The 16,089-nt window shown below is 42.6% G+C and overlaps 1 protein-coding gene across 2 annotated transcripts in view; it reads left to right on the top strand.

The window, feature by feature from the left end:
- The window catches only part of WWC3 (WWC family member 3), a 243,875-nt gene that overhangs the window by 110,949 nt on the left and 116,837 nt on the right, over positions 1-16,089 (top strand). For both annotated transcript variants that reach the window (XM_068269896.1, XM_068269895.1), the window contains exons 4-6: positions 554-630; positions 2,103-2,182; positions 5,636-5,765. In XM_068269896.1, coding sequence (XP_068125997.1) covers positions 554-630; positions 2,103-2,182; positions 5,636-5,765 — 287 coding nt within the window. The remainder of the gene's footprint in view (positions 1-553; positions 631-2,102; positions 2,183-5,635; positions 5,766-16,089) is intronic.

The raw sequence follows: 16,089 nt of genomic DNA, 5'->3' as shown, positions 1-16,089 counted from the left end.
TACCATTATGAGAACATACCGTAAGTTCTTGGGCACTCACAATATTACAACCGTTACTTTCTTTTCACTTTCACTCATTTTATAGGGAATACTCAACTGGCTAAAAACTAGTTGAATGGAAAATGCCATGCCAGACACTAAGGTTTACCTGCTAATTTCTATATATTCCACTCTATACTGATTAGGGGTTATTCTGCCACAGAGATTATAAGCAGTTGCTAACCACACCATGACGGCATTAAAAAATTCCAATGTTGTCTTCTGAGGCTGAATGGAATGCCAGTTCTTCAAGTTGACGTAAATTTTTTTGTTGCAGTTTGTATGCAGCTTGCAATTGGACCAACCAAATGTAGTTGCTACTGGTTCATTTCCAAACTGCATACAAATTACAACAACATTTGTATCAACTTAGAAAATAAACATTTTATTGGTCATTCCTGATAGGCTGGCTAAGAAATTATTCGTGAAATTGTTCCGCTTGGTCTACAGTTATGTATTATAGTATTATTTTATACTTTTTTTGATGCGTGCATCTGTTTTGTTTTGTTTTTAGCTTTTTCAGGATTTTCTACAAATACAAAATATGATCCTTACCAAATTAAAGCTGAAATAGCAAGTCGTCGAGACCGGGTACGTAATCACTTGTGACGATTTATATTTAATATTGGGGTTCTTGATTTTATCTGTAGCTAAATATTGGTCATCAGATTGTTAAGGGATGTGGATATGTAGATATGAACAGTGCCACATATTTATATATGTTTTTGAAAATGTTCTTCTGGTTTACAAGTTCTTGTAACAAGTTTAAACTTAGCATTTGGTACACAAGGTTAAATACTATAACATCTATGAATACTTCCCTGTGCTATACTGCAATGGGAATATAAGGTTCCAGCAGGAGGGCAACACTTGTTGGAGGCAATGCTTGGTGGGGGGAGCGATGGTCGTCTGAGGGAGGAGATTCTGAAGGATGTGGCTGGCTGTGGGAACATGGAAGGCTGGGGGGCAACACTTGTGGCAAAAAGGACATGTCAGACTGGGGCAAATCTGGTAGAGAACGTGGCTGGGGACAGTATTTAAGTGGTAACATGGCCATTATTATGGAGGGAAATGTGGCAAGAATTAGGAAATACTGGAGGAAATAATAATTGTTAGGGATACGGACTTCTTTATGGGTTGATTTGTGCTTGGGAGTTTCTATTTTTCCAGTTTATGGGTCTAAAGTTCGAGGGTCAACTTGAGGTCAAATTTATTTTGAATATATGCAGTAATTTCTTAATCAAAATATTTAGATATCAGCATTATAATTATGTGTAGCTGAAGAGGTGTAGAGACCTTTTTTTTTTCACAAAGCACGGTACATGATTATAAAGTAATGCACCTGCTATTTGTGCAGCTATTGCCTAGGTCATTTGAGATTACATAGATGGCTCACATATTTTTCTGATTTAATGCAAATTATATTCAGTTTGGATATTTGACTACAAAATCGAGAGGAAGTGCACAGGCCCAGTTGAAGCTGCAAATGATTTGCATCAAATGTGTCTGGTACTGGAATATTCTGCATCTCTTTGACTATCTCTAATTATGACTTTACATGAAGCTTACCAACTCTTTACTACCTGAAAATGTATCAGTCCCTTGGTGTCCTTCCAGGCCTCCTGTATATTTCACTAGGAAGCTCGAGGAAAATCCGCCAGTCAGCGCATACGCAGTCTGGCCACGCGCTGTCCCCATCGCACTCCCGTGGCTGTGAGTGTTTTGCACACACGCAGAATGTTCCCGTTGACTGGAGCACGATGTGGTACGCAGGAGCGCCCCAGGCCTAGCGGAGGATACAGACGGCCTGGGAAGATGGTGAGGGATCGATCAGCCTGAAGGGGGCTGGAGGAAGCCCCGGGTGTATATATATATATATATATATATATATATATATATATATATATATATATATATATATAATATTATACATATACATACTGTATATATTTTTTTTCTTCATGTTCTCCAGTTTCCTGTAAGCTGGATAAGTAGAGATACCTTTTGCATAAGGAAAAGACAGAGTGGATGAACTTGAATCTCACCCAAACTTTCTGTCACAGCTTTCTAGGTTAAAACGAGAGCTAACTCTAATGAAGCAAGAACTTCAGTTTAAGGAGAGGGGAGTGGAGACTTTACAAGAGTAAGTTGTCTGCAAATATCCTACATTCATGTATCTTCTGTGGACGTGTATGTGTATACTTGTAACATTTAAGGTAGCCATACTCTGGTCGATTTGCCATCAGATTCGACCAACAGATAGATCCCTCTCTGATCGAATCTGATCAGAGAGGGATCGTATGGCTACCTTTACTGCAAACAGATTTCAGCCTGAAACCGTTCACAATCTGTTGTGTTGGTGGTGGTGCTGCCGCCGCTTCCCCCCCCCCCCCCCCGCATACATTACCTGCTCCGCCGGCGCAACTGCCCCCGGTCACCGCTGCTCCGTCTCCGCTCTGGTCTCCAGGTCCGGCATGCTTTACCTCTTCCTGCCCGGCAGGAAGTTTAAACAGTAGAGCGCCCTCTACTGTTTAAACTTCCTGCCGGGCTAGAAGAATTGAAGCATGCCGGACCAGAGCGGAGACGGAGCAGCGGTGACCGGGGGCAGTCGCGCCGGCGGAGCAGGTAATGTATGCAGGCTCTATTGCGTCGGTCGTCGGGCACTCGAACGCCGCTAACGACTCGCTCCCTACCCGCGAGCGATCGACGGGATCGGACGAAATGGATCGAAATTCGGCGTGTAGCGGGAACAATATGACGGCAGATTCGATCCCAGTGATCGAATCTGCTGTCGATCTGGCGGGAATCGGCCTAGTGTATGGCCAGCTTAACCTGTCTTGGTTAATTACGTATACTGATATTAAATTAGACCACCTTGCTGCCTACTAATATGCCAGGGTCTTTTTTTTTTTTTTTTTTTTTTAAGAGTAGTCCAGACCCAGACCATTGCTCAGTCAATTCGTTGATTGAATATTAATTAAGATAGCCCTAGTTTTTAATGGATTTTCATTAGATCAATTTTTCTCCTGTTTATGCTAATCCAATCCTTTTAAAGTGGACCTGAACTCAGAACTTCCTTTTTGCTCTATAAGATACACAACAGCATAATAACTTTTAAAGAAAAACATTTCTTTGTTACAGCTGATACAAATCCTAAAATAAATCTGCACTGTTTCTACTTTCTGCTTCCATGGAAGCAGACATATTGTTTACTTCCTGTGCTTTCAAATGAGCTTTTCTGCTGTGCCATTCAGGTGACACAGGGGAGAAATCAAATTACAGCTTGTGATTAGACACAAATGAAGGCGAGTTATGGTGGTCATACACGGTACAATAAAAACGTTCGAGTATCCCGTTTTTTCGATCTAAATGATCGAATCTTATGAAAGTTTTAAAAAAAAAATTTCCATCAAGAAATTCGAACGATTATCCCGTTTTTTCGAGAAAAATCAGATCGGACATGCTGGAAAAATCTTTATATTCGATCTAACGGAATAATCGAACTAAATTATCTAATTGAAAAAAAATGAAAAATTGTACCATGTATGGCCACCATTAGAGAGACTTTTTCAGCTAATTCCATCCGCTCTGCCAAAACTAGCTGAACAATTGTGTTAGGTTCTTCACTCAAAACCAAGACAAGATTTTGGCATGACAAACTGACAATTAGCATTTTTTAGAATGAGTTGAGAAACTTCTCACTATAGGTCTGAGTTGTTACTTTCCATAATTTTGCACAGATCTGTATCCTATATTATTTGGACAATGGAGCTGAACATAGAATATATTTGTGGGTACATGTGCGCTATAAAGAATGCATATATAGACCTGCTGTGGGCTTTAGAATATGTATTTTTTAAAATTAGGAATCCACAAATTAATAATTGATACAGAGTACAGAAGTGTCACTTTAAAAATAAAATTAGCTAATTACTACTCCTTTCTCATGGTGGAAACATTCATGCAACGCTACATAATGTTTACACTTATGATTACAATGGAATGCGCTTAGAATGATGGTGTCTTTAGGAAAGCTTTAGAGGTCTTTTTTTTTTTTTTTTTTTACACGTTTTAAGGTGAACCTAAACAGTGCACAAATGTATGATGTTCTAGCAGCCTAGAGTTCCTCTTTAAATATTTTCTGGAGTGAAGTTTTAAATCTCTAGTTAACTCAGAAGGGCTGCATGGGCCTGAACATGCAGGTGTCACATCACAGGGTATTCATTTATGCATGCAACTATTTCACAGTCTAAATGTATGTATGGCTGCCTATGTAATGTGTTGTGAGTGGTTCTGCTTTACTTGTGTTACACTGTAACCTGTTCCTTTCACAGCATTTTTATGCTGTGCTGACTCAGTTTTCCCTCCTCTCTGGACGAGTTCTCTTAGCCAGTATTCCATGAGGACCTAAACATGTAATTCCTTCCTACTGAACACATAGCTTTAATAAGCTGCGGCCATTACAGCTCTGGCCGTGCAGGGAATTTCCATCTGGGCTAGTGTTTAGTTTAGAAAATCTTAGCATACTTTCAGAACAGGGTGGCATTGTTAGCTCCCTAGCAGAGAAGCCATAGATTATATGTATGTAGCAAAAGACACAAGCCCACGAGAAAACACCAGATATGGCCAGTGCCCTGAGATAACAGTAAAACACACAGAAGTGGCTTAAAACACAAAAAGCACATTGTTTGTAGTAATGGGACAGGTCCTGTTTATGAAAAAAAAAATCCCTGGCCTCTGAACAGTACCTGCTGTTGATAGAAGGGTAGCAGGAAGCAAGCTGTGGTTAGTTTGGGGCCTGTTGCCAGGCCTGATGATGTAAAAGGCCAGGTTTACAACAAAACTTTCCATTCTTCTAGTAGGTAATCTATGGCTTTACATGGGAGGCGTCTAATGTGGCTAGCAGTTATTTCTTCAAGATGTGATTTTAAAAATAGTTTTCAGAGCATTCATGCATTCCAAGGGCAGCATGCTCAGTTTATTCAGTTATTCTGCCTGTCCTGAGCTTTTTTTACATGAAATTCACGAGTTAAATTATGCTTTTTTTCCCCCAGTATTTAATTGATTAGAGTATTATTGTTATGCATTTGTATAGTGCTGGCACATTTTCTGAAGCACTTTACAAGAACGATGGGCAATTCACATAACTACTGTCCTTTAGCAGGGTTAAAGGGGTTCTTTCGCGAAAAAAGTAGGCAGTTAAAAAATGTGACAGATGACAGGTTTTGGGCCAGTCCATCTTTTTAAGGGGGATTCTCAGGGCTTTCTTTGTTTTCAACAGCATTTCCTCAACAGCAGTTTAACTGCCAAAATAGCAAGATACCAGCCGGCCTCCCTAATCACTTGCACACTATTATGTCAGTTAGATTTTGCAACTGTTGTTCAGGAAATGCTGTTGAAAACAAAGAAAACCCTGAGAATCCCCCTTAAAAAGATGGACTGGCCCAAAACCTGTCATCTGTCACATTTTTTAACTGCCTACTTTTTTCATTATTGTATTTATACAGTACATGTAAATTGTATGTTTTCTGTGTACCTCTTCTAATCATAAAAATGTTTGTTTTGTTTATGCTCTTTTCTGTCTTTGCTCCTGCAGGATAGACCGCAAGATGTCAAGCACTCATACGAACTATAAGCTAGATGAAGCACAAGCAATAATGAGTGAACTGCGAACAATCCGACAGGCAATTTGTATGGGAGAGAAGGAGAGGCGTGATCTCATGCAGGTAGGGCAACTGGTTGATCTTTGTAAAATGTATCTTATTGCAGAACCACATGTATTTGCTACTGTTGACTTCTACACATGTGTTGTGCGTGTAAAGCAACAGAACAAACATCTTCATTTAACAAAGTCCCAGGCTTTATCACATGGGTATACATGGACAGATTGTCCAGCAACTCCTGGACTAATCCTACATGGATCTGTTGTCATTGCAACATGAGAAAAGTCGTTTGGTTGTTGGTTATAGATCTTGTAATTGTTTGCCATCATAAATTGAATGACTGGCATTGAACTTTTTATTTTTAGAAAGATATGGAAAACGTTATTTCTTTTTGCAGCATGCGGCAAAACGCCCCCCGCTTCACTGGCCAATCATTTGAATGCTGCTGTCATTTGCAGTTTGCGCTCATGTTTTTTTGCTGGGATTTAAAATCGGGCAGAAATTTGTATTTTCCTGCACAGCGTTTCTGTTTGAAATGTATTTTGTCGCAATCCAAAAATTACAGACATTTGCAGAAATTGTGGAAAATGTAATTGCAGATCGCTACACACCCTGAAAACACCCGCGAAATTGCTAAGCGTGCTCCCAGCCAGGGTGAGAAGACACTTATCAATGGGAACAATAAAAAGAAAACAATTACCAGTACTCAACACTGTGTTGCTATACAAAAAAGGATTTTTATTACTGTCGCTATCCCTACTAGGGACTCTTTGCCTCACTTCCTGTTCTTTGTGACCCTAGAGAACTTGTGCAGGAAAGGAGGGTTAACTACTGCAGTTAGAAAATGTTTGTTTTTCTGCTCCATCTACGACTAAAAGAAAATATTTTGCCTCAGCTTTGAAGGACACCTGAAGAGAGAGATATGGAGGCTGCCATATTTATTTCCTTTTAACCCTTTGACTCTGCACCCATGCACATACTAGGTGCGTTTTGGCAGGCAAGGGCTTTAACTGCCAACAACCTACCTAGTATGTTTTTTGGCAGTTTGTCCCCCAGGAAGCAGTAGGGATGGGGGGCCCACATCATCCTCGTGTTCCCCCTTCGGCAGCTGTCTCCTCTCTTCTTCCTGATTCACTGTATGACGCGTGATAACATACGCGTCATGCAGAGATCGGGCGGCCAGAGAGGAGCCTGGTGCCGGAGGGGACGCTGCATAGAGCGAGCGATCGGGTGAGTTATTACACACCGCACTGCTGTGCTCCAGCTCTGCAGGGGGCCACAGGAGGGGTGGCCCATGTGGAGGGAGGGAGAATGATGTCGCCCTGTATCTGCTACCTATACTGGGAGCACCTATACCTGCTACATATACTGGTGCACCTATACCTGGCTATGTATACTGGTTGCACCTATACCTGGCTACCATTACTGGGTGCATCTATTCCAGGCTACCTATACTAGCTACACCTATATCTGGCTACCTGTACTGGGTGTATCTATTCCAGGCTACCTATACTGGCTACCTGTACTGGCGACACCTATTCCAGGCTACCTATACTGGTTGCACCTATATCTGGCTACCCGTACTGGCGGCACCTATTCCAGGACAGAAAAGTGGGATACCAGTACATATCTGGTATTGTTGGATTCAGCAGGATCAGGGCTATTACAAACCGTAACATTTTCGTCAGTAAATGTAATTCTTCTTCAAAAAAAAAAAACACACAACAGAAAAATATTTTGTTTTTTATTTCACTTTTTTTAACAACATTTTTGAGTGAAATATATCTCCAGAAAAAGTTCCAGAAAAATGTTGTTTATATTCAAGCCCACCTCATTACGGGAAACAAATTATAAATTGTTCTATTTCATGTTGATTTTCTTGTGAAAAATCCTAAGTAAACCTAATGAGTGAAAAATGTCTAAAAACTGCTTGGCAGTGTAGATGTTTGCGTTTAGGACAAATCGGCTGGCTGGACAAGACAATATACTTTGTACAGTGCTGCGGAGGATGTCAGCACTATATAAATAATGAATAATACTAAATAATTATAATTTGCTATCTGTAATTTTTACCAATACTTTACTTTGACAGAATGCTATTTGTAGCTGAAGTCTGCAGCCATAGACTGCCATAGACTGCCATAGACACTAATGTTAGTTCTTGCAATGAGGAGCTATCATTGGTGCTGCCATAGAGACTGTTGTGATAAGTGGCTGTCACCGGTAAAAAGGGTGCTGGAGGCACCACCATGAAATAGTGAGCACTAGAGCCACCTGCTATGCAAAGTGCAGCTACAAGTAGCAGGTGCCGTTTTTATCAGCAATGCAGGAAATTTACATTAGTCTCTATGGCGGAGTCCCACTCCCCTGTCAGTCCCCATTACAAATAGTGTCAGCAGAGGCCCTTCGATGAACTGGCTCTCACAGTCTTCTACTAGAGGTGGTTACATGTCGAAACCTTTGCTGAAAAATTACATTACGTATATTACATTTTTTTTTAAATTATTACTCATTATTTGACTAATAGTTACATAGTTATTTGGGTTGAAAAAAGACCTTTCATCAACCATCGGGTTGAACCAGAAAACAAAGTACAACACCAGCCTGCTCCCTCACATATCCCTGTTGATCCAGAGGAAGGCAAAAATCCCTTACAAGGTATGGTCCAATTAGCCCCAAAAGGAAAAAAAATCCTTTCCGGCCAGATGGCAGTCAGATAAAATCCCTGGATCAATACCACTGGGCATTACCTAGTAATTATAGCCATGAATGTCTTTCAATGCAAGGAAAGCATCTAAGCCCCCTTTAAATGCAGATATAGAATTTACCATAACTACTTCCTGTGGCAATGCATTCCAGGCCAGCGTGCGCTCCACTGACGTCACTTCCTGCTACGCCGCAGGAAGTGACGTCAGTGGAGCGCACGCTGGCCTGGAACGAGGAAGAGGTGAGTAATCCCCGCCCGTTGCCTCTTACGAATAGCTGCAGCCACAGCACGGACCTTTTTAAAGCTGGAGGGGAGCGGAGGACGGGGGACCCAGGCGAGGGAGGGGGGGGTCCGACCCCCCCCTCCCCGCCGCTAGGCCCAATACCCCCTTCCTGCCCGCTATCCCCTCCAGCTCGGGCGGCCCCCCACAACAACGGCTTTGGGGGGGGGGAGGGGCGGCGATTTCACTGAAAATTGCCTCAGGCGGCAAAAAGTCTAGGGCCGGGCCTGGTTAGTATATAAGCCAGTCATAAGTTAGTATATTAATAAGTTAGTATATTAGCCAGTTTAATGTTGCTGACTTTCTCGGTTACGTTTCAAAATCAAACATCAGAGTGTATACATTTTTTTTTTATTTTGAATGAAAGATACAATCTGAAGAGATGTGTGTTCACTTGTGTTAGTGTGTCAGTCTAACCTGTGGAGCGAGGGCATTTTATTTATCCTCATACACAAGGCTTGAATTGCTTAACCCCACCCTGGTTATGAAATCCATTTGTCATCTCATGAAGGTGTAGAGGTTGCACCATTCTTAATAGTATAATTATATCATTTATAATCAAGTGCAGATTCTTCAGAAAAAAAGTTTTCACTTAAAAGTGTGTTTCAATTAATTTTCACATACCAGAAAGTAGATACATGTCAAGTATACTAAATCTTAAAGTGGTCTAACACTCAGCATTTCAACTTTGCTTTAAAAGATTGCTTACAGCTTATAAACTATTATGCCAGATTTTTATTTCAGCAGAAATTCACTTAATGGATTAAACATGACATTTTAGTGCTGCATTTAGCTAGAATCCTCCTCCGTGCTTGCTTGTTTAGTTACAAATGTATCTATCTACAATAGGGCTGCACGGTTTTTCGGTTCAAAACCGAAACCGCGGTTCGAGGCAAGACGATCTGCTGATCGTCAGTGCCTTCGGTTTTTCGGTCCGCTGTCTAACTTGCTTCTGGCCCCGCTGTGCGCTGATTGGCCAGAAGCAGTGAATATGCATAAGTGTTAATGAGCGGGCGGGGGGGGGGCGGATCCACTCGAGCGAGCGGCGGGCACATGCAGCATTACTAATCACTGGCTAGCGATGGAATGACGGCAGCGGTAGGCGGAGCTGTATGCTCTGTACAGCTCCGCCTACCGCTGCCATCATTCCATCGCTAGCCAGTGATTAGTAATGCTGTATGTGCCCGGCCGCTCTCTCGAGTGGATCTGCCCCCCGCTCATTAACACTTATGCATATTCACTGCTTCTGGCCAATCCGCGCACAGCGGGGCCAGAAGCAGTGATCCTCAACACTAGCGGCTTAACTAACAACATTAAGCTCGACTGAGATTTTCAGCTTGTGCTGCAAGGAGGGCACGTCTGAGTCAAGCGCAGATAGTACCAGACTGGTACTAGCGCTAGCACTAGCTAGCCAGACTGGTACTAGCGCTTGACTCAGACGTGCCCTCCTTGCAGCACAAGCTGAAAATCTCAGTCGAGCTTAATGTTGTTAAGCCGCTAGTGTTGAGGATCACTGCTTCTGGCCCCGCTGTGCGCGGATTGGCCAGAAGCAGTGAATATGCATAAGTGTTAATGAGCGGGGGGCGGATCCACTCGAGAGAGCGGCCGGGCACATACAGCATTACTAATCACTGGCTAGCGATGGAATGATGGCAGCGGTAGGCGGAGCTGTACAGAGCATACAGCTCCGCCTACCGCTGCCGTCATTCCATCGCTAGCCAGTGATTAGTAATGCTGCATGTGCCCGCCGCTCGCTCGAGTGGATCCGCCCCCCCAGCCCGCTCATTAACACTTGTGCATATTCACTGCTTCTGGCCAATCAGCGCACCAGCGGGGCCAGAAGCAAGTTACAGACAGCGGACCGGGCATTGCGGTCCGTGAACAACCCCCCCCCCCCCCCTCAAGTGCAAAAAGCAGGATTTGAAAAAATCGGGGGAAAATCGAAATTGCGATTTCTGAGAGAAAAATCGCAATTTCGATTTTCCCCTAAAATCGTGCAGCCCTAATCTACAATGTAACAAACAAACACTGCTCTGAGAGAACAAAGAGGGCTTCCCCGGCAGGCTTTTCAAAGGTCTATTTGTATTCCAAATAAAGATACATTTGTAACTAAAAGATAAGAACGGATGCGGATTCCTCGTTAAATCCAACACTAAAATGTCATGTTTAACCCATTCAGTGAATTTCTGCTTAAAAAAAAATCTGGCATAATAGTTTGTGAGCTGTAAGCAATCTTTTAAAGCAAAGTTGTAATGCTGGGTGTTAAACCGCTTTAATACCATGTTACTGTGTTTGATAAAATACCATAATCATGCAATTTATTGCAGGAATCCTCAAACTTTTTAAACAAAGCGCCAGTTAATTATACAAATTATAGTGGGACCCCAATCCATCGTCTTTGCTACTATGTCCCAGTCTTTCTCATTATGCCCTCCCACGTTTGTTGTGCCTCACTTTGCTCACCTTCTGCCTTTAGTCATCACATTAAAATAAAATAGGTTCAGCAGTTCTGTGTGTTGTGAGATATGGCATTACAAGCAGATCCCAGTGATCCTGTGCTTCAGGTACATCAGAACTGCACAAGCGGGTTATGCTTGTCCTACAGTGTGAGGGCCTCTGAGCAGGACCACTGACCATTGCACAGTTCAAACAGATGCCAAGCCAATTTCTTAAAGTGCCTTCTTGCGGGTGTTCATCATTGTAGTACAACCTCATTATAGGGACTTCATTACACTGATTATTTGGCCTCATGATGTATTGCCCCCCTTTTTAAACTGCTATCCATCCCAGAAGCCCCATTATAGTGTCTTTATTATAGTATGCTGGGTCAAATGTGGCAACATTGGCAGCACGATGGCGTAGTGATTAGCACTCTCGCCTTGCAACGCTGGGTCCCAGGTTCGAATACCTGCACTATATGCAAGGAGTGTGTATGTTTGTGTCTGCGTGGGTTTCCTCTGGGCACTCTGGTTTCCTCCCACATCCCAAAAACATACAGATAAGTTTGACTTCCACCTAAATTGGCCCTAGACTAGAATACATATACGGCTTGATACATAGACATGACTATGGTAGGGATTAGATTGCAGGCCCCTCTGAGGGACAGGTAAGTGACAAGACAATGTATAATCTGTACAGAGCTGCAGAAGATGTCGGCACTATATAAATACTAAATAATAATAATAATAATAAACATCCTGCATGCCTTGCAATGTTCCTGCAATGTACAAAGAATCAGTCGCAGATCTCTGCATGTTACTAGCCATGATTGTCTCCGATGACATGCATAAGCATGTATGCTCCTGCACATGTCATTTATTCATACCCCTGCATCGTAAGAACTTTTTGAAAGTTTAAGAGCCTATTACGTGCTTCTAAGTAAGCATGATGTAAAACAGTCCAGGGTTGGCACAGCCACTGCCACATTGGAGAGGGTGGTCAACCATTAAAGCAATACTTCTTATTTTAACAACACTTGTAGTATTTTCATTTCATTTTGGTTTGTGAAAAATCATTGCATAGTTTAGGGGATTTGTTAATATGGATACACGCTGTTTGAATAGGAAACGCCTATTTAGCAGCCAAAGCCAGGACTACTCCCCAACCCCCTCCAAAATGGTTTCACAGTGGGACGTTACAGGCGCACGTTAGAGCAGCCTGTAACGCACCCCACCGCACAGCAATGAAAAATCAATGGGCTGTTCACAGTGCCCACGTTGCGTTACAGTGTAACGGTGCGCCATAATATAACGTACTGCATGCAGTACTTTGTAAGCGGCAGAGCCGCGTTAGACTGTTTGCACATGCTCAGTAACGTTGGGGAGGAGCGGAGAGCGACCAGGCACATGGCTAATTAATATTCACTGCACTCAGTGACGTGCATTGTTTACTTCCTGGAGCGGCCGCTCTGTGCGGCGATTGGCCGGCGGGACCACGTGATGCCGCATGCATCCAAGAGTGCGCATCACGGCATCACGGACGCCAGAGTGAGCTGCACAACGCGGCTCACTCTGACGTCCAAAGCAGAGAGCACCAGGCGTTACGTTAGGGGCACGTTGTGCGACCATAACATCCCCTAAAACGCAACGTCCTGGTGTGAAACCAGCCTAAAAAATTGTCAACACAAAGCCAACATAGCAAATTTCCCTTATTTTGTGTGGTCTCTTTCTCCCGATGTCTTCTCTGTCGGTGCCTGCTATAATGCTCTTTGTGGAAGTGCTTTACCTGTGTCAATAAACACACACACGTTAACTAAAAGTGTAGGGGAAAAATATTTCTTAGGGTCAGGAATTAGCAGTTAAGCTGTAGTTTGTCATTAAAATACAATAGTCATAATATTAGACCACAATATATTATTGTGAAAGCCATTGTCAGTTTCATAATATTTCTGCATTTTATGTTCTACAGAATATGGCAGTAGTTTTCTACCAAGAGACCAATATTCCGTTCATAAAACATTCGTTAGTGAGCGTTAGTGTATTTGACAGCAGTTTCTTGGCACATTGAACTACTAAAGAGGACCCATTATTTCATAAAAAGCAATGTTTGCATATTTTTAAGAAGTTTTAAATATTGTTTGTGTCCTCTTGATTAACACCAGCTGGTGCAACGTTTGTTGTTAATTAGCTACTCAAAGCAAATCTAGACAACAGAGAGAATGAATGAGCAGTAGAAATATCTTAGGAGGTAATTAATTCTTAGGAGGTAAAATATCTTTGGAGGAAATATCTTAGGAGGTAAATAATGTTGTGTAACACAGTGTATAGATAGCAGGTAAAACATTTTTTGGACAGGCCTAGTCCAATATGAGTCTGCAGATAGTCTTATGTGATCCACAAATGCCAATCTTTATTTAGTACTGCTATGCACAGAAATTAAACAAATTACACCCTTGACTGTGATTGGGCTACTAACTGCTCCTAACTACAACTGAACTCTTAGAAGTCCTCTCTATACAAGACACGTTATCCTTGCCTTGACCCTAACAAACTTCAATAACACACCGTGGCAAGGTGGCTGGGGACAACAACGTGACCAAACGTCTCACAGAGATGCAAACCGGACGTCGTTAGGTCTTACTAGTGCCCACACAGCCACCTCCACTCCCACGTCCGTCTATCTCACCACGCATGGCAGTAGCCATTACATGTCAAATGTGGTTTGTTGAACCTTGCCTGCATGACTCTTGTTATCCAGAATCTCACACAATAAACAGCAATTGTTGCAGTTACAGTTGTCTCCCATCTCTTCCTTGTGGTTGTCACCAAACTTAGAGACACAGAAGCGAAAAAAAAAGGTACTTGCGTATACTACCATCCAGCACATTTGGGAACCTCCTGTTAAAAATATATTTACTTCACTTGCAAGATTGAACCATCTTTAAGAAGCTGAACATTTTGGCTTTCATCTGCACCAGGTTCCAAGTCGGTATGACACACGGTTCCCGAATTAGTGGGTTTTGAAGAAGAGCTATCCACTGCATTTGGCTGTCGCTGTTACCATTAGAAGCCTTCGGTCTCTTTAGTGGGCGGCCGGTATTTTTAATGCCTAGTGCCAGTCAAGTTAATAATTGATGAACTCGGCTCCTGTTTATCATCCCCCGTCTTGTCCTCAGACTTGTTGACTCAAGCTCCTCCTGTATCTCACCCCCGTTGTCTCCTGCGCTCTACTCTGTTCTGTGTAGGGTTGCCGTGCAGAAAGCTGTTCTGTTTCTGCAAGTATTTTACCTGCCCAGGCCCCTGGAAACAGATCTTATCACTACACTCCACAGTTTCTGAGTTGGTGCTGCTGGGGTTACTTTGATTTGTTTCTGCAGGCAAGAAGGGGGCAGCCTCCAGCCGCCCAGTATAGAGATTGGAGGCTTCTAATAGTAACAGCGACAGCCAAATGTAGGGGCCACCCCTCCTTCAGCACCCACTTATTCAGAAACCATGTGTCATACCGACTTGGGACCTGGTACGAATGAAAGCCAAGACGTTCAGCTTTCTAAAGATGGTTCAACCTTGCAAGAAAAGTAAATATATTTTTAACCGGAGGCTCCCAGATGTGCTGGATGGTACAATACGTAAGTTCCAATAAAATTATGATACAATGATTTGTATGTGTAGTACAACTAAGTAATAAAACATTAGGAGCAGAGACATAAGTCTAATAGTGTTTACAGTACAGGAAGAGTTAGGCTGGTTTCACAGTGGGACGTTACAGGCGCACGTTAGAGCAGCCTGTAACGCACCCCACCGCACAGCAATGAAAAATCAATGGGCTGTTCACAGTGCTCATGTTGCGTTACACAGTAACGCTGCGCCATTACACAACGTACTGCATGCAGTACTTTGTAAGCGGCAGAGCCGCGTTAGACTGCTTGGAGATGCGCAGTAATGTTGGGGAGGAGCGGAGAGCGGCCAAGCACATGGCTAATTAATATTCACTGCACTCAGTGACGTGCAGTGTTTACTTCCTGGAGCGGCCGCTCTGTGCGGCGATTGGCCGGGCGGGACCACGTGATGCCGCATGCGTCCAAGAGTGCGCATCACGGCATCACGGACGCCAGAGTGAGCTGCACAACGCGGCTCACTCTGACGTCCACCTTAGAGAGCACCAGGCGTTGCGTTAGGGGCACGTTATGCGACCATAACGTCCCCTAAAACGCAACGTCCTGGTGTGAAACCAGCCTTAAGAAACTCCGGTTATCTATGCAAAAAAGCCATTGAGCTCCACGACTTTCAAAGTCATTGAGAGCTCGGTCTTCTGAAGCTTGTTATCTCAAGTGTCCGGCACTTTATTTATTTTTTTTTCTGCAGAGAACAGTTCAAAAGTTCACTAGCTTGCTCTGTAAAATAATTTAGAATGCTGAGTAGTGTGTAAACTGCAAATATTAGAGAATGAAGCAATGTTATAAAAAAAAAACATATAACTGAAAATAAAAATGAGAATATTTTCTTTGCTACTAATGTTCTAGTAATTATCCGTACTACACAACCAATTCATTATATCATAATTTTTTTTTTCGCTTCAGTGTCTCTTTACATAAGTCTTTTTCAACACGGAATTGCAAAACCTAAATGGCTAATTGGCTTTTTATCCCCAAGCTGATGAGTCCTTTCAAGGGAAATGGCCAATTCTTAGTGTGGATATGTCTGCACACTTGAGCACCTGTCTCAAGGAGGACATGAGAAGATTAGAATGAAAAGTGCAGCTAAGAGAAATCTGGGACATTAATGCACACCTTCAATCACTTACTCAGACAAGAACACATTGAAACAAATTCACTGTTTCAAACTAGCTTACCCATCTTCCCCTCCCTTGTAAATTATAGCTACACTTAAATGGAACCTAAACTGAGAGGGATATGGATGTTTATTTTTAAACAATACCAGTTGCCTGGCAGTCCTGCTGATCTC

The sequence above is a fragment of the Hyperolius riggenbachi genome, chromosome 2, assembly GCF_040937935.1.
Source record: "Hyperolius riggenbachi isolate aHypRig1 chromosome 2, aHypRig1.pri, whole genome shotgun sequence".
In the NCBI taxonomy this organism is placed as follows: Eukaryota; Metazoa; Chordata; class Amphibia; order Anura; family Hyperoliidae; genus Hyperolius; species Hyperolius riggenbachi.
The sequence above is the reverse complement of the archived record's forward strand: the minus strand, read 5'-3'. Positions and strand labels throughout refer to the sequence as shown.